The sequence below is a fragment of the Anabrus simplex genome, chromosome 2 (assembly GCF_040414725.1).
Source record: "Anabrus simplex isolate iqAnaSimp1 chromosome 2, ASM4041472v1, whole genome shotgun sequence".
In the NCBI taxonomy this organism is placed as follows: domain Eukaryota; kingdom Metazoa; phylum Arthropoda; class Insecta; order Orthoptera; family Tettigoniidae; genus Anabrus; species Anabrus simplex.
Genome location: NC_090266.1, coordinates 311,268,523 through 311,290,851, shown reverse-complemented (window position 1 = coordinate 311,290,851; position 22,329 = coordinate 311,268,523). Strand labels below are relative to the sequence as shown.

General features: G+C 38.0%; 1 protein-coding gene across 5 annotated transcripts in view; it reads left to right on the top strand.

Annotated features, from left to right (window-relative positions):
* The window catches only part of Pur-alpha (Purine-rich binding protein-alpha), an 876,587-nt gene that overhangs the window by 694,262 nt on the left and 159,996 nt on the right, over positions 1-22,329 (top strand). For all 5 annotated transcript variants that reach the window (XM_067140633.2, XM_067140631.2, XM_067140632.2 and 2 more), the window contains one exon: positions 4,157-4,272. In XM_067140633.2, coding sequence (XP_066996734.1) covers positions 4,157-4,272 — 116 coding nt within the window. The remainder of the gene's footprint in view (positions 1-4,156; positions 4,273-22,329) is intronic.

Sequence of the window (22,329 nt, the reverse complement as noted above, 5' to 3'; positions counted from 1 at the left end):
TTCCTGTATTTGACAAATTCAATGTTGCCCTTCAGACTTCTTCCCCACAAGTTCACTTTTTATTAGAAATTTTAATGCATTTGCTAAAGCAGTTGGTTACAAAGTTTGTTAAGCCCAAAATTGTCAAAAGCTCCTCATTGCTTGAAGTTGAGTACAGCTTTATTAAAAATCAAGGAAGTGGTGATGAGTTAGTTATTGGCGTTCAGACTTTGAACGTAGTAAATAATCTCCAGGATACAGATAAATCCCTTTTCTTTTCATCAGTGAGAAACTACTTTTGTACTGCCTGTGACTATAGTTCCGTTTTTATGAGTTTCAACTTGACAGTTAACTGGAAGTCAGATGGCGGTGCCAAACTGCTACGAATACAAACAGCTGATTTACGATACACAACATGAACAGAAATGTATATACTGGAATATGTCCATAATCAGTTATTCTTTGTTTGCGACATACATAATTCACATAAGATGAACAATAATACACAACACATTTAGGATAAGGCTACAAGATAAAAATATGTCAATGCATGACTAGATAAAATGTGGGAAAATAAAATAAAATTTCTACTCATCATGTAGAAGAGCTCGCATTGCTGTTAGATTCAGTTTTCCCTAAGGAAGGAAATAATCCTACAAAGGGAACACACCACTCGTTTCTGAGTCACTATCGGCATTGTCATCATCTGTTGAGTTTTCACTCTCACTTGACCCTAACGAGATAATAAAGTCTTCAACATAATCGTCTGTGAGACTTTCTTTCTCCCAAGCTTTAATCATCTTGGATTTCATGTGTATCACAACGTTGCTCCAGTCCTCCGCACTTATACGGCCTACGGCTTCGAAAATAAGTCTTTCAACTTCTGAAACTGTGAAGATTCGGTTATTCTTAGCTTTGGCACTAAAATGGCAATGGTATGGTGGAAGGCAAACTACTTTATGACCATGCCTCCTGGCTATTTCATCCACCACATAAACTGCGCACTGGGGCTTGTTTTGTTTCACAAGATGCATGAGATCCCCCTTCCTCATGTCATCGCGAACCGAAATATGTTGCTTTAACCACTTAACCAACTCATTCTTTCTAGCCACCGTTGTTGGTGCTTTGTCAAGAATGACAGAGTGGTAGGGGGCATTGTCCATGATTATAATGCTCTTTTCAAGCAAGTTGCTCAGTAGGCTATCCTTAAACCATTTCTGGAATGTGCCACTATTCATTTCCTCATGGTAATCTCCGGTTTTCTTAGATCAGAACACATACAAGCAATTTGGCACAAAACCTTGTGAAGTACCACGTGAATCACTATAACTCTGCCCCTCTTCCCAACAGGTTCTGGCATAGCGCCTTCTACCGAATCATCTGTCCAACCTTTGCTCTGGGAATGAGAAGCATTAACCCAAGTTTTGTCCAACCATACAATAGAATCAAAATTCTCGTCAATAATCTCTCTCGGAAATCTGCACTGCCACATCACAGTATCGCTTCTCTCCATCAGCACTCTTTGCCCGTTAAACTTCTTGTACCTAAAACCCAGATTTTTAACAACTTTTCTAAGAGAAGATTTGCTCCCATTGAAAAGTTCCCTGTTTTCAAGAGAACATCGCAATTTCTCAAGAGTAGGATATTCTTTCCTGCGGTAATAGGCGTAAAAATGCTGACGAATTGCATCTTGTTGAAAAGATTCTAATTCAGTTAACGATTTAGGCTTATCCTCTTCTTCCCTGGAGTTTCAAGTTTGGACAGCCCCACTGTCTGGTCCTCGGCATAGTACTTCTCCTCCCTGTGCTTAGAACTGTGCTCCTGTTAATTTTGGTCGCATCAGCTGTTCTCTGAACTGTTTTCACAACAGGCAAGAGAGGCGCGCCATTATCTTTCTCCTTCTCAAAGTACTCCCTAACATTGCAAATAATTTCCCGGGCCTGGCTTCTCAGTGGAGTACCGTGTCCGAAGGACTTTCTTCTATTAGGAGCTTCATCCTTAGATGTAGGCATCGACATGACAGAATGTGAAATTCACACACGGGCCTAAAATTAACCTACTATATAACTACCGAATAAAATATTAAACTAAGCTGCTATATAAACTAGATCACTATTGTACCTTGTTACAGACTATTCACTACAATATAACGCACTATACTATAAAAAAATACTAAACAATACATTTATAAACTCTACACTGTGAAATATAAATGAAAAACCTAGCTCAAAGACCGCCAAAAGAACTGAGCACAATACAACACACAGCTGATAGCATGTGGTTACAGTAAACAACAGATTGACAACACTGCTAACCGGAACTGGAATGTAACCCACTCTGTTGGAGCGATTGGCTGCCTATGATTGGCTGTTGATTAATTCACTTACCCTCCGCCAAAAGGCAGCGCTCAAACGTCGAGTCGAAACTCGTAATAACTGAACTATACATCATCAACAAGTTTCCACTCAAGGATGATGTGTTAAAGCATGGTTAAGTTGCTAGGTTAGACGAAATTGAAGATGCACAGTTTTTTCCATTCAGGTTTTTTTTCTTGGAAAAGATTCCTATTGTGTTATACAAGGAAGAGAATGAAACTACAGATGAGGTAGTGAATGAGCTTCAGAGGCAGTTCACAGCCCTTCAGGTAGATGACACTTTGGCTGCAAATCAGGATGCTGCAAGTGATTCCAGTTGGGCACAAATATCAATAATTCGTGCAGCCAATGGACTTCTTAAGTATAACCGAATTTCTAGAGTAATGCTCTCCATTCTCACCATACCCCATAGCAATGCAGAATGAGAACGTGTTTTCAGCCTTGTGAAGAAAAATAGAACAGCGTTTAGATCATACATGTCCAATGAATCTCTCGAGTCTATTTCTATTTTGAAGACCAGGAGTTCTGGTCCCTGTTATGACAAAACATTTTCTCGAGACTTTTTGCAGGAAGCTAAAAAGGCCACAACTATGACTTTAAAGTTGAACTAGCATGTGATTAGCAGTGTGTATTATATTATTTCTTGCCTGTGTTACGTTAAACAAGTTTTATTGTGTAGAGCCTTTTTCAGTTATCACATATCTGCTTAATTTATCAAGGAAGTCCTGTTATGTATGCTCCAAACCAATATTCACCATGGCTGCTGCTGTTCAACATGGATTTCTTCTTGATTGTTATGTTTATCTACAAATCATTGGCCTATGATGTAAGTAGATATGATTTCATTGAAGTATCCTGTTTAAAGCATGAATTATTGTATTTTGTAGCCCAGAAGTATTATTATTATTTTCGTCAAGCAGGGGTATGTAAAAAATCATTCGATTTTTTTTTGTCGCGCGTGAGTTTTACTGATAGCCCTTTTCAAAAGTTGGCAGATATGCATCAGAATCCATCAGCTAAAGGCACGTACTAATGAGAATGGTAGATACGGAGAACATAACACTCCACCAGCTAGCCTTACCAGTTGCACCGTGTGCGTTTTACCTTTGTTCTTGGTCTTCTACTGCCTGTATTCATCATTTTTTCCCTTCCGATTAATACATTATTTTGTATTTTTTGGCAGTAGTTACAACCATTTTTTTTTTTTTTTATAGTCCCCATGGTATCATACAGAGTACCACAGTCTTCAGATGCTGAGTCCAGTGCATTATCACACCACAGTATCTGTCCTACCTGTATGACAGTACTTCCATTTTTTTGTTGTTCCTGAAGTCTATATAACTCCCATGCAATGCACTTGATGATGCATGCTGTAACTGTATCGTCCACTTGATACTTCTATGTCATCTCATTCAGCGGTATTTGTACCGCATCATGCGGAGTACAAGCCATTCAACTAAATGTACACCACAGATGGTATCACACAGTGTTATTATATCCCACAGGTACATGGTGTATAACAGTTTGTGGCTACAGCCATTGTGGGGTTCTACTGAACTTATAAACCACGTTCTAGGGGCTGCGGTTGTTGCACTTCACACTTGTTGGTTTGTTCTTTCACTTGTTTCATTATTACAGATGTCATCGGAAGATATGAAAACTTCCTTGTTTTTGTATAGTCCTTCATTGTTTCATAGGCTGTTAATTACTTGTTGAATGATTAGTTTATCTTCTAAATATTACAAGAATGATTTGCATAACGACTTGTATTTTTCATTTTTTATTTATTTTTGTCATTTTAGGGCAACAGCAGCAGGGAGAGCAGGAGTTGGCAACGAAAATGCTCCAAATACAGTCTAAAAGGTTTTACCTTGATGTGAAACAAAATAGAAGAGGAAGGTTTATTAAGGTAGCAGAAGTGAGTAATCCTCTAGTCCGTCTATGCATGAAATTGATTAGTCAGTATGCATGATGCTTAATATCTTGTTTTCCTCAGTATCCAGTAATTTTAAAACTTTTCCTTCATTTCATGACAATTACCTACACTTTCTGTTACTTCTAAAATTCTGTTTCGTCACCTCAAGTGAAACCTTTCAGCTTTCCTTTAGAGTCAGTGCACTTTGGAGAGATTAAACTGAAAACTATAAATCATACCTTTAGTATAGTTATAAATGTGTAAGCCTAAGCTGACACGTGCTGAATCCCATTGGCAATGCAACATGTGAATTGGGAATAGATTTGTTGTTCCACGTGTTAACTTACATGTGATGTATGCCAATTACGGGAGGTCCCAGTAAATCCTATTGTGCACATGTTACCATATCAGAAAAATTAAAGAGACAAGTTCTGAAATATGACTGACATTTGGAATAAACCCCAAACACCTTAGATTTTACGAAGGATGTGATAAATTTGGATAATTTTGTTTTTCATTTCACTGTTGTGAAGAATCCTATGTAATTTTCATAGAAAATATCTCATTTTAACACACATTGTTCACAGGGGTAAGAAATTTCTGTAGTTCCCTCTTTTCTTATAAAAGTGAAGGTTTGTTGTAAATAAGGTGTTTTTACCCAGCTTCAGACAGATTAATTCTTATGATTTTATTATCAACACTTTTTTTTTTTTCAGGCTACTTCCAAAATTCTGTATATTCACCTCAAATGGAACCTTTCAGCTTCTAAAATTCACTTTGGTGAATGTTACAATATCCTTCTGGTAAATGTACCCTCATTCTTCTCTCAGGACTTTCTGTATCTGCTGCTAAGTCTTCATTTGTTTCTTTATAGATTTTAATAGTGTGTCATACCTGTTATCATGTCAACAAAGAAACCTCGTATTACACAAATATTCTTCCACCAAGTGTGCCGCTCATCAGTGATTGCTCGATTTACGTAACAATGTCTTAAGCATTCAAGACATACGTTCTTGAAAAAGTCATTTTTATTTTGTCAAGATGGATGCTTTTATGATACATTTTTGTAAATTTTAATTATATTTCAGCTTTAAATCATATAATTTTCCATTCATTGTTTTAACCCTTTGAATTCTAATATACTGTAATTATCTATATCTATGACACAGAATATCAGTTTAAAATGTATGATGCTATGTACAATATACCGTATCAAGAGTAAATAGTACTGTATAGTACATACAATTTACAACATAGTTGGATAAAAACTTGTCAACATGTTTAATGTTTATCACTTCAGTAGTTAACACTGGTATGGTGATTCTTGAAACAGGCAGGAAGATGTAAAGGTATCTCACATTTCCAAGTTGTTTCACTGCATTTACCATGTGAAGTGTACACTTTGCAGGTCTCGGCGGGATGAAGTTTCTTTGCAGTAGCAGGAATATGCCTAGGAAAATGTGCCCATGTGCAGTCTAGTTGGGGAATCTCCATTCGAAACCCATCCTCTTCCTGCGTAATTTGGCAATGTTACAGATTCAAGAATCTGTTCTGTCAGATCCTTACGAAATGCTGTGAACTTCTGTGTTCTTTCCTGCAGTACTTTAGAGTGGATAATCCATGAGTTGAATAAAGCAGTATCCTTAATTTAAAAGATCTTCCTGTAACCTTTAATGAATTTTCTCATAATAGGAAAACAAGAGCAAGCACTTGATCATGTCTGTCCACTCCTCCCATTCCCTTGTTGTAGTCCAAGACCATTGAGGGTTTCTTGATGCACTCTACTACACCATCTACCGTCTGAACCTTTCTGTTCCCTCTCTTTGTCTTCGTAGCCCTGTGTTGTTTGAGTCATCAGTCCAAAGACTGGTTTGATGCAGCTTTCCATGCCACCCTATCCTGTGCTAACCTTTTCATTTCTGCATAACTATTGCATCCTACATCTGCTCTAATCTGCTTGTCGTATTCATACCTTGGTCTACCCCTACCGTTCTTACCACCTACACTTCCTCAAAAACTAACTGAACAAGTCCTGGGTGTCTTAAGATGTGTCCTATCATTCTATCTCTTCTTCTCGTCATATTTAACCAAATCAATCTCCTCTCGCCAGTGGCCACAATATCCACACATCTGTGCTTTGAAGACAGCATGTAAACATCGTTGTGGTCATGCCATTTTATAGCCACTAGACTGTGACTTGACCTGTCTGCCTCGCCTTTCTTCAATTGCTTCTTCACAAAATCCTTGGGCATCATCTTTTGTTTCTTCGTACAGTTCCTGTGGTATTTGTGTTTCTGTTACGAAGTTCCGCAAATAATTTAGGTGATGAATACCAGTTATCTAAGTAGAAATTATATCCCTATTCCAAAATAGGTTCTGCCAGTTCTAGCACTACACTTTCACCTGCACTCAGCCTCCTTCCCACAAATAAATTGTCACCAGTATAAATTTTAAATTCTACACTACATTTAACACTTGATGATCAATATTTCAGTTTGGCATGGTCTTTACTTTGAACAAAAACGTACAAAATACTCGCATTATATTCTGATGAGATGGAGTGCGAAGGATCAAGGCTGAGAATAATGAAGAGAATTAGGTCTGCTTGAACATTAATTTTATATGCTGTTCTTTCTTCTTAGCAAAGTGGCCAGTTACTTGATCATACCACATTTCCCTTTTCAGTGGGTACTGAGGCTAATGCTGATAGATGAGCCTGAGCCATAGAGTTTCTTAAATAAATCTTAACATGTTTCATGCAGTGGAAACTGCTTCCATAGAAGCTGGGATTGTTGCAGGTAAACAAAATAATGTGAAAGCCTCTGGGAGAATTTTATTAATTTTTTTTTCGAATCATTTGTTTTATTAAGCTATTCAAGTTAAAACCACAAAATGTTTCCCCATGCATTCGTGAGAATGCTGTTTCGAGTTCCGTTTGTAATTTATCTTTGTTAAAAAACTTGCCATAGCTTTGTATCAGTAAATGTAACACTTCCAAAGGGAACTTCTGACCGTTTACTGAAAATGGAGTGGTAATGCCTAACTCCTCTGGTCCTTTTGGCAGACTGAAAAAACTCAGTGCATTTATCTTTAGTATGTAAGTTCCTCAAAAATATAATACATTCAAAAACGACAGTAATATAAAACTGAGTATCATTAGCTTTCTTCAGAATCATGTTAAAGAGTAATTAAGTTTTTTAAACATTTCCTAAAAATTGAGAGAAGAAATACAAAATTAAAATCAAGAATATTTTTGTAGCCTTGTGCTTCTCAGACTAAGACATTTAAAACTGGGCAGTTCATTAGATCAGTGAAAACTTGTATTAATTTTGCTCTGTTAATATGACCTTCTGACCCCTACTTGGCAGGTTCGATCCTGGCTCAGTCCAGTGGTATTTGAAGGTGCTCAAATATGTCAGCCTCGTGTTGGTAGATTTACTGGCACGTAAAAGATCTCCTAAAGCTAAACTTATTTTCTGAAGAAATCGCAATTACCTTTGATTGGCAACATTTCAGCAAATTGTGGCCTAAGTTTCAGAGGTAACTTGTGTTAGAGGAGCATCCTCCTCAGTCAGTCAGTCACTCAATCAATCAATCAATCAATCAATCAATCAATCAATCACTAGGCCTACTTATCTGCATTTAGGGCAGTCACCCAGGTGGCCGATTCCCTATCTGTTGTTTTCCCAGCCTTTTCTTAAATGATTGCAAAGAAATTGGAAATTTATTGAACTTCTTCTGTGGTAAGTTGTACCAGTCCCTAACTCCCCTTCCAATAAACAAATATTTGCCCCAATTTGTCCTCTTGAATTCCAACTTTATCTTCATATTGTGATCTTTCCTACTTTTAAAGACACCACTCAAACTTATTTGTCTACTGATATCATTCCACACCATCTCTCCACTGACAGCTTGGAACATACCACTTAGACAAGCAGCTCATCTCCTTTCTCCCAAGTCTTCACAGCCCAAACTTTGCAACATTTTTTAAACATTTTTGTAACGCTACTATTTTGTCGGAAATCACCCAGAACAAATCGAGCTGCTTTTCTTTGGATTTTTTCCAGTTCTTGAATCGAGTAATCCTGGTGAGGATCCCATACACTGGAACCATGCTTTAGTTGGGGTCTTCCTAGAGACTTATATGCCCTCTCCTTTACATCCTTACAACAACACCTAAATACCCTCATAACCATGTGCAGAGATCTGTACCCTTTATTTATAATCATATTTATGTGATTACCCCAATGAAGATCTTTCCTTATATTAACACCTAAGTACTTACAATGATCCCCAAAAGGAACTTTTACCCCATCAATGCAGTAATTAAAACTGAGAGGACTTTTTCCATTTGTGAAACTCAAAATCTGACTTTTAACCCCATTTTTCATATCATTGCCTACTGTCCATCTCACAACATTATCGAGGTCATTTTGCAGTTGCTCACAATCTTGTAACTTATTTATTACTCTGTACAGAATAATATAATCTGCAAAAAACGTTATCTCTGATTCCACTTCTTTACTCAAACCTTTTATATATACTGTATATAAGAATATAAAGGTCCAATAATACTGACAAGAGGAATTCCCTTCTTAATTATTACAGGGTTAGATAAAGATTTATCTAGTCCAATTGCACTCAGTTTTGCCAGTACTCTCCCATGATCTACTCTATCAAATGCCTTTGATAGGTCAATCGCGATACAGTCCATTTGACCTCCTGAATCCAGGATATCTGCGATATCTCGCTGGAATCCTAGAAGTTGAGCTGCAGTGGAATAACCTTTCCTAAACCTGAACTGCCTTCTATCAAACGATTTATTAATTTTGCAAACATGTTGAATATTGTACCGGCTGGTACACCTCTACGCCGCACATTTGAATTTTCCGCCTTAAAGTACTCCTCTACAGGAGAAACTTTGAACTTTAACCACTGTATCAACTTACAAGTTTTCTCAGAAGATGTCACTACCATAAATTTTGTGATTATGAAGTTGTCAGTACTGTGTGGAGTTCAACTTGTTTCATTTTCTATTGATCAAGAAGTGTGGACATTCTCTGATAGATGTCTCTACAAAAAACTATGACCATGCACCCTGGTGCGAAGTGGAAGAACTTTATTTGAAGAAATTTTGTATTCATAAGTTTGTTCTTTACTAATTTTCGTTCTTTCATTTGTGGGTTGGCAATATAAATCTTTTCTTTCTGCCAGTTTTGAAGTTAGCCAATCAATTATTTCTGTAATTAATTTTTGACCAATTGTGTCTTTCTTCTCCAATTTTGATGTGTAACTTTTAGCCACCCAATAAACGCCTGTGGGTGTGTCTTAATTATTCATGAAAGGTCTCCAATCTTCCACAAGGGTATAAAAACTGCTGATTTTCTTGTGTCTCGGCCACTTCAACAACATCTAGCTCAGTGTATGGACGTGTAGCAGGGGCGGGTAGCGCCTCTTCCTTCGGGCAGCAGCTCTTCAACAAGGTAATGGCCGTTTAACCTGTTTATTTCTTGCTAGCTCAGCAGTTTAACCCGCGGGGCAGGTCCGAAACTTTTAATATGTAACCTATCTCTTGAAACATGTAAATTTCTTTCAGTCTTTGTAAAAATTCATATATATTTAACTGTAATTCGGGGATAGAGAGTGCTTTACCCTCTCGAGCTCCCCTTCATTTTGATTTGAGGTGACTACGTTTTTGTAACCGATTTTCTACTCTTGTTTAATGTGTTAAAATTTTTCTTATACGAGTCACCTCCCTAGTTTGGGAATAGCCCCTGTGTCATCGGCCTAGTGCCTCTTATGTTTTAAAATGTGTATTTAGGAGTGCTAATTCACGCCTCCATTCCTTTTGCATTTTGGGCCATTTAAATTAACCTATTTTTTTTCTGTTAAGGCCCAGTAGGCTGGGTACAAGATACCCCTGTTTTCTTGTAAGTGTGCCTTGAGGGCAATCTTTGGTAAAATCTATTATGGCCTTTAGTAGACTCAGAAAAATTGAGAGTGGGTCAGCTCTTTTAGAGGTGGTAAAGTGCCTCTAGGAGGTCTGATATGTTTTTTGGAGCTAATGCTCCTTGTATGAAGGGGTTTTCTGCCCTTTGTACAAATGTGTGTCTTGGTAAAGTTGGGCTAGTAGCTCAAGGATTGTGGAATTGGGGCTCGAAGCCCAGAACTTGTTAAGACCCCGAAACTTGTACTGTTGTTCGTAAAATTAGACCTTCTACCTGATTATTGGATAGCTGTTGACTTGTTGTACTTGTTAAGTTTTCAAATTCTATGTAAAAATTGTTAAACCTTGCTATGTCCAAAAATATAACCTTTAATGAAATTTTAATTCATCTTTCGGCCTTGTAGTTAGACCCATTCCAGCCCGCACCTTCTTTCACCTCTGCCTTCCACGGGCAACTCCGTAACAAATATAATCAGAAAGAATGCTTTCCGAAAGCTTACATGCAATGCATGTCAAACTGACTGGCCTGTAATTTTCAGCTTTATGTCTATCACCCTTACTTTTATACACAGGGGCTACTATAGCAACTCTCCATTCATTTGGTATAGCTCCTTTGTGAAACGATAATCAAATAAGTACTTCGGATATCATACTCTTTGTCTTTTTTTGCTAGTTGCTTTACGTCGCACCGACACAGATAGGTCTTATGGCGACGATAGGACAGGAAAGGTCTAGGAGTGGGAAGGAAGCGGCCGTGGCATTAATTAAGGTACAGCCCCAGCAGTTGCCTGGTGTGAAAATGGGAAACCATGGAAAACCGTCTTCAGGGCTGCCGACAGTGGGGTTCGAACCTACTATCTCCTGAATACTGGATACTGGCTGCACTTAAGAGACTGCAGCTATCGAGCTCGGTACTCTTTGTCTTAACTATATCCCCCGAAACCTTTATGTACTGTATCTTACTCTAAATGTCATTGTTATCGTATGTAAATTTTAATACTTCTTTACTGTTATTTACCTCCTCTGTCTGGACAGTAACCAACAATCTTTACATACTGCTGACTGAATACTTCTGTCTTTTGAAGATCTTTGCATATACACTCCCCTTGTTCATTAATCATTTCTGGAATGTCCTTCTTGGAACCTGTTTCTGCCTTAAAGTCCTTACACATAACCTAAAATTTTTCAGTAAAATTTGTATGACTGCCAGTTATGCTTGTTATGGTGTTATCCATAGCTGACTTCTTTGCTAGATTCAATTTCCTAGTAAGTTCCTTCAATTTCTCCTTACTTCCACAGCCTTTTCTAATGCTATTTCTTTTCAATCTGCATCTCCTTCTTATTTTATTTACTTCTGTGTTATAGTATAGTGGATCTTTTGCCATGCCATACTACACTACCTTTAAAAGTACAAACCTGTTTTCACATTCCTCAACAATTGCTTTAAACCCATCCCAGAGTTTTTTACATTTTTATTTACAGTTTTCCACTCATATTTAATTTTTGTAAACTTCCTCATTTCTGTTTTATCAGCCATATGGTACTGCCTAAAAGTCCTAATTTTAATACCTTCCTTTCTGTTACATTTATTTTTAACTACGACAAAAACAGCTTCATGATCACTAATACCATATATTACTTCGGTTTCTATATAGAGCTCATCTTGTTTTACCAGCACCACATCCAGAATATTCTTCCCTCTGGTTGGTTCCATCACTTTCTGAATCAGCTGCGCTTCCCATGTTAACTTATTTGCCATTTGTTGGTCATGCTTCCTGTCGTTTGCATCACCTTCCCAGTTGACATTTGGTAAATTGAATTCACCCGCTACAATCACGTTCCTTTCCATATTGTTTCCCACCATAAGGCCTATCTGTGTCAGTGTGACGTAAAGCAAATTGTATTGATTCTTTATGAAATAAAGATCACTTGTTGCTGGATCTCAAAACAGTTTCTTTTAACAGTAATTGGAAACATTCCTTTTCTATTTTTTCACATTCGCAAAGGCTCGCAAATGTTTTTCACACTCAACATGTTGCACATTGACCTGTTCCACACTTTACAGAACAATATAGTTCCATCAGTTGAGAATGTGTTTTCACCCAATTTTGACACACACCGTTTCAAACGGCTTTCAGTTAGTGCTGTAGTCCCAAAGTTTTTACATGCATGTTCTCCAGCTATACCATAACTAATCCAGTTTTCAGCCTGCCACTGTCCCTAAAAGTAGTGGTTGGCACTTCATGTGCTATGACAGCACTTTTCAGATGTCTAATTAAAAACCATGAAGCTACTAGGCTGATGTAGCACGGGGAGAGGTGATACTTTCACGTGGTGCGTCACAGGGTGGCGGATAGAGGGGTCCTAACTGGCAGATTTGAGAGAAATAAAATAACCCTCGCGGACCAAACACACAACTCCCTGTGGATGGGGGGCGCAGACGAAGAATACACCCACTGTATCCTCTGCCTGTCACAAGCGGCGACTAAAAGGGGCGACCAAGGGATGATCAAATTAGAACCATTAAAACTGCTTGTAATTGGTACCATCATGCGGGGAACACCATGGGTCGCCTTTACTTGTGAGTAGTACCACTATGTTAGGTAGAAAATAGGTTTGTGATTAGTAGCTACAGTGTGTGAATCAGGATGGATTTTACAGTACCCGTGATTAGTACCACTACATGCAGGACACCATGGACTTAAGTTGCCTGTAATTAGTACCACTATGTGAGAAACACCACAGGTCGCAGTAGATATAAGCGTCATAATACCTCCTCAATGCTCTTTGTGATTCTTGTTGAATTTTGGAAGCAGTTTTGTGGCCTTCTGATTCACTGTCCTTTTAATTTTTTTGTTTCAAAGGCTAGATAGCTGAGATGCTCGGTTATTACCAGAGGCCTCTATCTTATTGTGGCTCTATTCTAGCGAAATACAGATTCTTTCTTTGCGCATTCCTAACGTTTTAATAGATGAACAGATAATAATCCAAGTTTACTATTTTCAGTATTAAGTTAAACATACTTCCTCTTAAATTCAGTCCACTGAGCTAGAGTCCAAGCCTCGGGCCAGCGTTTTCCTGCTTCCATTTTACCATCACTTTGTATATCATTACCATCAGGAACAACTTCTAAATTGATAAACTGCGCTTCTTCTGACAGCTTACCCTTTTTGGTATCACTATCTTTGTTTTCAGATTTTTTCTTTCTCTAACTACCCATTTTCAACCAACGATCCATCTTTTTTGTTGCTAAACAGCATGTTGTTTGTTTTCAGTCACAAAGAAACTGTTACTAAACTCATGAGACTCTACTGGACAGTGTTGCAAACTCATGGAATAATATTCATTCTGATGGAAAATGAAATGAAATGGCATATGGCTTTTAGTGCCGGGAGTGTCCGAGGACATGTTCGGCTCGCCAGGTGCAGGTCTTTTGATTCGACGCCCGTAGGCGACCTGCGGGTTGTGATGGGGATGAAATGATGATGAAAACGACACATACACCCAGCCCCCGTGCCAGCGAAATTAACCAATGATGGTTAAAATTCCTGACCCTGCCGGGAATCGAACCCGGGACCCCTGTGACCAAAGGCCAGCACGCTAACCATTTAGCCATGGAGCTGGACATTCTGATGGAAAGATGATAGACCAACCCATAGCCACAAAACTGATCACAAAAGCTGATTGTTGAGGGCAAAGTCCAGGGAACCAGACAACGAGGACGAGTACCAATGTGATGGATTGACATGGTGAACGGCCCCCTACAGAGTTCTCTCAGAGCAACCACATTGAAAGCTTTAGATAGGGAAGAATGGCGAAGTATGGTTCATCGGCTAGAGGGCTGAATATTATGATAGTCACGACGCCTCAGTCATGAGGCAAAACGAAGAAGAAGAAAAAGAAGAGAAGAGTTACATCTATATATATAATAAGAGTTTTGTCTGTACATTGCTCAGAATTTGAAAAGAATGGTATTTCTGTATCGGTCATGTCCACAGTAACAAGGAAATGCACTTTTTACTTTTCCGTAATGTATGTATGTATGTATGTATGTATGTATGTATGTATGTATGTACATGCATCACTAGAAAACAGCTAAAGAGAATTTAATGAAAATCGGTAAGCCGCTACAATCTAAGCCATAAATAATTTTATTCACTCTCATAGAAATGGTAGTTACGGGGAAGGCCTAAAATTTTATTTTCAAATATTTACATTATTAGTAGTCCTATCTTAATAAAAATTGGTATACAAAGTCGAGGAATAAGTCGCTACAACCTAGGCTATGAATAATTGTATTTACGCTGAGTGAAATGGTAGTTTAGGGGAAAGCCTAAAATTTAATTCTTAAATATTTACTTCATTAGTGGTCCTATCTAATTGTAAACTGGTACACAAAGTCGGAGAATGAGCCACTATAATCTAGGCTATACATTATTTCATTCACGCTGAATGAAATGGTAGTTTAGGGGAAGGCCTAAAATTGAATTCTCAAATATTTATATTATTAGTGATCGTATCGATAAATACAACATAACCAAAGTTTTATAGAATTAAATTTCCGACCATTTATGTCTTATACATTTTTACCGTACTGGCTATGATAACACAGATATTCATGAATTTGGATTTTTGCGACGCCGAGCCACGAGAAGATGGGTTGACAGAATTTAATGAAAATCAGTATATAGAGTCGGGCAATAAGAAACTACAGTCTAAGCTATAAACAATTTTATTCACCCTGGATGAAATTGTAGTTTAGGGGAAGGCGCCTAAAATTTAATTTTTAAATACCGGTACCTATGTCCTATTGAAAAGCACTAGATAACAAAAGTTACAAAGAATACAATTTCCAATCATTTATGTTTTATTTAGTTTTACTGTACCGACTATGATGAGTGGTATTTCAGAGTCGGAAGAAAACTAAATGTGAAGGACTACAATATCGAAGGCGCATAACATTGATCAATAATAACATTACATTGACCATTGTTTGTTGTGATGTTATTTGTCCCTTATGCTGCCTCTCAACTCCGACAGATGGGATTACTGCTGCGTACCGAGTACAAAAGCATGACTCAATATTGGCGGGAAATAGCCGGAGAGATAGAAAACTTTCTTCTTTAGCATGCTATTCCTCTGGTTCATACGTTTTCTGATACAGCTGGTACATAACACACTGCTTCTTCATAGTACGGTATTCCAGTTATTCGATCCCTACTCTGACGCGCTGTTTTGAATGAGCAGTGTGCATACTTAAGGCAGAGGCTGACTTAGTAGTACTAGCAGTAGTATGACCTGGTTTAGAATAACAATTTAGACCTATTCCAAATTATAGCACTACAATTCACTTAATAACTCAAAATTCAACCCTGAAAAGAGCCATTTCTTAAGAAAAGCTTCTTCCTCTTCACTTTTATTAAATTCTACATTCATTTTATTCCAAATTACCAGTGAAGAGGGGGTTTCTCCTCTGGTGTGGAGAAAAAATTTGCCTCCCAAGTCAGATAGATTTTTCCGCCGCCAGTGTAGTGAATTGATATTTTCCGACTCATCGGGTACTCCTAGGAAACAGATTAGTAAAAGGGCATAGATTTGCCCTGGGAGTATCCACTATTCGACCCTCTCCCCGCCGAAAAAAAGACGAAGAGTGTTCACGAATCACGGCTGTCTGCGGCTAGGTCATTCCAGCTCTGGAACTGTGGACTGTTAGATCGGCAGTGTAGTCCTGTTCGTTAAAAGTGAGACAATGTGTGGTGTTTCATTTGATCAAGTATTTCATATGAAAGCATTGCTTTTAGTTGCGCCATTCCTACTGACGTCATTATAATGTATGTTCATTTCAGTTGGAAAACCACCAAGACAGTCTTTCTGAGGATGTAAAAAGGCAGGTGGAGGGTGAGTGTCTACAATTATAATGAAAACTCCCCAACCTCATTGTGACTGATGGTATGCAAGCAGGTCTACCGTTACAGTGAAAATTCCCCAACTCAGTCTTCATATGAGAAAAGATGTTTGGTGACTTCCCCGTCGCGTTTCTAGGGTAACATTAAGCTGTGCAATTTAATACAATCTTGCTCACAACGTGTACACTAGAATTCTGTATGCAATGCAGAATTCTGTAGCGAAGCACGGGCATATCAGCTAGTTTACTTATAAAATATAGGCTAGTAAATCAATCGATTGAACAGGCTCAATACCTCAAAATCCAAAGTAATGGAAGGTTGAGCTGTGTTTGTATCATCTGCAACCAACACTTGCCCTCTATGCCCATAATGACTGCACTGGTGGTAGTTTGCTACTAGCAACTTGCTAGATATTTCGATGGAACACACCCGAAAGCAAATGTCAGTTCACATATTATTCAGCAGTTGGCAAGAGAATACTTATACACATGTTACAGTGTTCATGATCATTATGAGCATGATGCTTAAGTAGGAATGTTAAAACTCAGTGGCAGAATAGAGAAATTAAAGCAATAGAGCAAAGCAGAAAGTATATGCAATAAATCAGAAGATATACTCTACTGAATGAAGTTAAGCAGAAGGAATACGGCTTATACCCGCATATACAGTAGACTACAGCCCTGCTTGCAGTTCACCATTATTGTTTTGTCATTTCAAGTGTACTGCACAAGAAAACATCATAATACCTACAGCATACACACTGAAGGTCCTATAGTTGCCAGCTAACTGAGTGAACAAGCATAGCTGCGTCAGAACTGTCGACACATCTAATAAAGTGAAACTCGAAAAAAAACCACATGGAGTTGAGGGGATTACTCTGGGTTTTTTGAAATGGATGAAAAATCTGTACACATAAATGCATCAAGGTCAAGAAAGATTAAAACTGCTGCATAGATAAGAAACAGTTAATGAAAGCAGACGAGCAGTGCAGAACTACAGTATATGGGTTAGTCCTAGGAAGTTTATGCTGACGTGTTTTTATAGCTTAGAAATATACTGTATATACTGTAGAGATGAGTTTAAAATGAATATTTAACCATGTCCAGTAAGAAAATTACCTAATATGCCCCTAAATGTTAAAAGGTGACTATTTTGTAAAATGTATCTTGATGACCTTTAAAAACCCTACATATTCAAGATATTTATTGCAAAATACACTAATTGCTACTAAGCATCATCTTTGACCACTTGGAGAAAAGATGACTTTGTCAAAATACAGACCCTAATTATCACGTATCTTCTTGTGCCCGTTCTTTAATATAGGTATTACTCCTTTACCCCAGACATTTGGTAAAGACTTTTCCTTCCAAATACATCTAAATAGCCTGTATAGCCATTGTTGACCTGCTGCTTTTATCAGTTCCATGCACAATTCGTCAAATCCTGCAACCTTTCTCACTTTCATTTGTTTGACAGCAGTTTGCACCTCTTCCACCTCCCCAAACTCTACCTCTATTCTCATCTACACCCCTTACCACATTCAGGAATTCATCAAAGTAATCCTTCCGTTTTTTTCCTTATCTCCTCTGGTGGTTTTATTCTCTCTCCTTTTTACCCTTTCATCTGCTTTGTGTAGACTCTTTCTTACAAGTCCATATAGCATCGTTTTACCGCTGTACACATCCTCTTCCAACTCTCGTGTAACTCCTTTCCAGTTTTTCTTCACTTACTAATTTCTTGCACCTTTTTGTCATTTCATGATCATTTCTTCTACTTTCTTCCATTTTATCCACATTCCTCACTTGTCATGCTTTCTTCTTATTTTTCACTACTTCCTTTATCCTCTCATTCCACCGTGGGGTCTCACTCTTTCAACTATTCTGCCACAAGCGCGCTCTGCACATCTTACAGATTCCTTCTTGAACATGTCCCATTCTGCTTCCACGTTCTCTTCTTCAGTTCTGGGTATATATATTTTTTAAATTTAAGTTTGAATTTTTCTTTTAGCTCCATACCTTTCAATTTCCATACTTATATTTTCTTCTATCTTATTTCTTTCATTTCCACTATTTTTCCTACTTCCTTTTTTGCTACCACTATGGTCTCTATCAAGGGCTACTTATGGCAAGGCTGTTACATCTAACAGCTGTCTACGATTTGCCCTTTCTGCCAAGAAGTTATCAATTACTGTTTTGTCCTTCTCTATCCCCATCCATATCTTGTAATCTTTCTGCTATTCTTCTTCATTTACAACATATTGCCCAGTCAACTCATCTCACACAAAAATTCATCATCATCTCTCCCTCTTTATTCCTCTTTCCATATCCAAAAGCTCGAGTTACTTTTTCCGTCCCTTTCCTGTTGTATCCTACCATTGCATTGAAGCCTGCCATGACAGTCGCTCCCATATCCTTTATTTCTTTTTCCAGTGTCTTCAGGAATTTGTCATTATCTTCTTCATACCTGCCAAGTATTCCGGTTTTTCCGTAAAATGTACGGACTTTGAGTGTGTTTTACGGTTGTACGGATGAACACCATTATTGTACAGATTTTGAATATCCGCGCTTGGTTTCGCCAAATACAGTAGAGACAATACGCAACACTTACGGATTCAGCCTTGTTAAAATGGGAGACAATTCCACGGTGGCGCTCCTAGTGACTTGACCTGAAAAGTCGCGCTAAATTCAAATATCAATGGAAATGCATATATGAAAATGGATAAATAAATTACGTCTAGAAAGAAAGTATTATTCAGATATTAACTTCGAAGTTGCTAAATCAATTCTGGATAAATGAATGAAGAATTATTTAAAAGGTTATTATTTAAAGACTGAAATTAGACATATAAACAAGATGTGAAATGGACTGCTGTGAAATGGCTTGATCTTTCATTTATGCATTACTTTCTTTGCTTTAGCATTCCTGCCTGAACTTTTACGGTTAGATTTGTCCTTTTTCTCTTTTAAAAAACATTGTATCATCACATTAAGACACTTGTCAATAAAAATATCGGCACATTCCTTACACACATGATGCAATGAATTAACATTTAAAAGCTGGACAATTTTCCTCTTAACATGAAGCCTACTAACAAGAAAGAAAATTTATAAAATCCCGGCTTCAATCTGAGAAGAGGGATAAAAGAAAGAAAAGTATGAAAATGTTGTCGATAGTGATGCTTTGAGGAATATTTATGTACAATTAGAGTAAAAATGTAACATACCCTTGGTTGTATAGTCGAGGATTTCTAAACTCGCTGGCCTGGAAATGATCTGAACAGATCTTATAATTCGTATATAAGCGTAACGTCCCTTCTTTCTTGTAAACCTTATCCAAATCACTTCTGTAACATTTCAAAACCCACAGATCACACCTACAACAACACATCGGTATTGAAGGTTAACTGCTGCACTATACAATAAAATATGCGTATTATATTTTAAGCCAGTTAAAATATGGGTCGAGCAGGTCAGAAGATTATGAAGTACTATAAAAATATCTTCGTCACTAGAAGAATATATATGCAAACACAATACTAATTACATTTTCTTGTCACGAGAGAAGCAAAAGAAAGACCGCGCATTCTTCTCTACTTCATAGTTACTGCAGCCAAACACAGCACATACCTTTCCCCTCATGTTGAGAGGAGATATCAAGGAATGACACACGCTACTATTTAATTATGTCAAATCACTGACAACGTATAAATAACACCAGAAACTTCACACACAAATACACGTGCTCTTATGACAGAATTAATTCTCAGGTCTACCCGCTAGAGAGAGCTCTAATAGCTGTCTCTCGATATCTCGCTGAGTGTCGCGTATTGTCTCTACTGTATTTGGTTTCGCTTTCTGCGGTCAAATTGGATTTGTTTGACTTTTGATAGTAGCTGGTAATACAAGATGCATTGTTCGAATTTCGACCGGTAAATGTATCGATAGTCACATTATCGATTATCACTGTGCTTTAGTCACCTGTTCGACCTCAACTGCTACTTCATTTATAATTAGATGTTTCCAAACAAGTAGCAGGCTGCGATTTTGTAGAAAAAAATCCATGAAAAGTAGCAGGCTGTGAATTTATGTAAAACAACTTTAGTAACTGCGTCGTGCTTCGTAGCAGCTGAAAGGCTTTTTTTGTGTGCGTGTGTAACATTGGCGGTAGTTCTGAAACTCGTGGAAATGTGTCCGTGCAATTTAGTATTTTTAGTGGTGTTCGCAATGAGTTACTAAGAAACTATATTATCAGACTTTTAGTGAGGCATGTTTTACTTAATTTCCTTTGATATCCTTGTTTTATACGATCACGGAAAGTGTTCCCAGTGTAAAGCGGTGTAAAGTGAAAACAGTGCTATAAGAACAATAATGGTGCGTGGCCTCCGGAGCCGGGTGCATGTCTTTCGAGTTGTCGCGTGATAGGTGATCTACGCGCATATTAAAATGCGGCCCTACCTAAGATGAATTCGGCAAGCAGACAGCCCCGAACCGTTGGAATTAACCAAGGAAAGTTAAAATCCTTGACCCAATCGAGACCACTTGAACTGCCTTCCTCATTCGTTGCGTTTCTTGACACTGGGGTTTTCCAGTGTAACTCACGTCAGATAGGCCGTTCTGGAGTGCTGCCCTGCTATTAAATGATGCGCCTGACGTCACCAAGAGCCATAATAGACAGTGCTACCCCAAATTCTATGGCTAAGTGTTGTAAGGTGCAGTTAGCCGAGTATTTGTAGAGTTAATCTTGTTAGTTACCGGTATTCTAATTAGCGTCCATTCAGTCATGAAATACAGAACTACCGGGCAAGCTGGCCATGCGGTTAGGGGCGCGCAGCTGTGAGCTTGCATCCGGGAGATAGTGGGTTCGAACCCCACTGTCGGCAGCCCTGAAAATGGTTTTCCGTGGTTTCCCATTTTCACACAAGGCAAATGCTGGGACTGTACCTTAAGGCCACGGTCACTTCCCTTCCCACTGCTAGGCCTTTTCTAATCCTTTCGTCGCCATAACTTATTTGTGTCGGTGCAACGTAAAACAAATAGCAACAAACAACAACAAATACAGAACTAGTGGGATCTTTAGATGCCGTGACATTTAACATTTAAAACTAATACGAAAACATAACAAGACTTCAAATCCGACTCTGTAATGATAGGCACACTCATAAAGGCGATCGTGAGTTGAGAATCAACCTTTTATGAACAACTAAAAACATAGGTATTAATCAAGGCTTAATACTGCCCCAGTTTAAAGAAGGAAGAGAACTACGAGCATGATTCCACTTCTAGGATGCAGAAAGTACAGTAATTTAAGTTTATTTTGTTATGGATTTGTAAATTATGTTGATATTTGGATACTTTTATTTGTAATTTCTATGTTATGCACGGTAGTAGATTTTCAAGCACACGGTAATTTTAAATTCCTCTAATCTACATTTCCAGTAGTCTGAATAGGTAACAATGCATAGGGCCTAGTAGTTTAGAAGAGTGTTAGAAACAAGAAAGTTATATTACTGCTGTCGACCAAACTATTATGCTCATTTAAGTTTGGAGGTTGTTTGTGACATAACCTGTAAGCCTATAAAAATCCAATTATACCATAATTTTCCTCATTTCATTTCACGTTAGTCACGAACGTTTGGAATTTTAAATTTATCTATCTATCTATATATATAAATAAAATCGTAACAACCGTGTGTCTGTACATTGACTATTTTGGCGAAATTTCCATACAGTTATAAGTTTCAGGTGTAATAATAACCATCTGCATAATTTTTAGCTTTGGTGTCTGTCTGTTTGTCTGTCCTTCTATAACTTGAAAACTACTGGATATATTTCCACCAACATATTTAGAATCCACGTGTCCTTGGGTAGGTTTTAGCGCAAATATTGTTTCTAAATCCCTGAACTGAGTGGGGATTTTTACGAAACCGAAACCGTGATTGTCGTTTAAGTGCGGCCAGTATCCAGTATTCGGGAGATAGTGGGTTCGAACCCCACTGTCGGCAGCCCTGAAGATGGTTTTCCGTGGTTTCCCATTTTCACACCAGGCAAATACTGGAGCTGTACCTTAATTAAGGCCACGGCCGCTTCCTTCCCACTCCTAGCCCTTTCCTGTCCCGTCGTCGCAATAAAACCTATCTGTGTTGGTGCGATGTAAAGCAACTAGCAAAAAAAGAAACCGTGATTTTGCACTCCCTCAAAGTATACACAA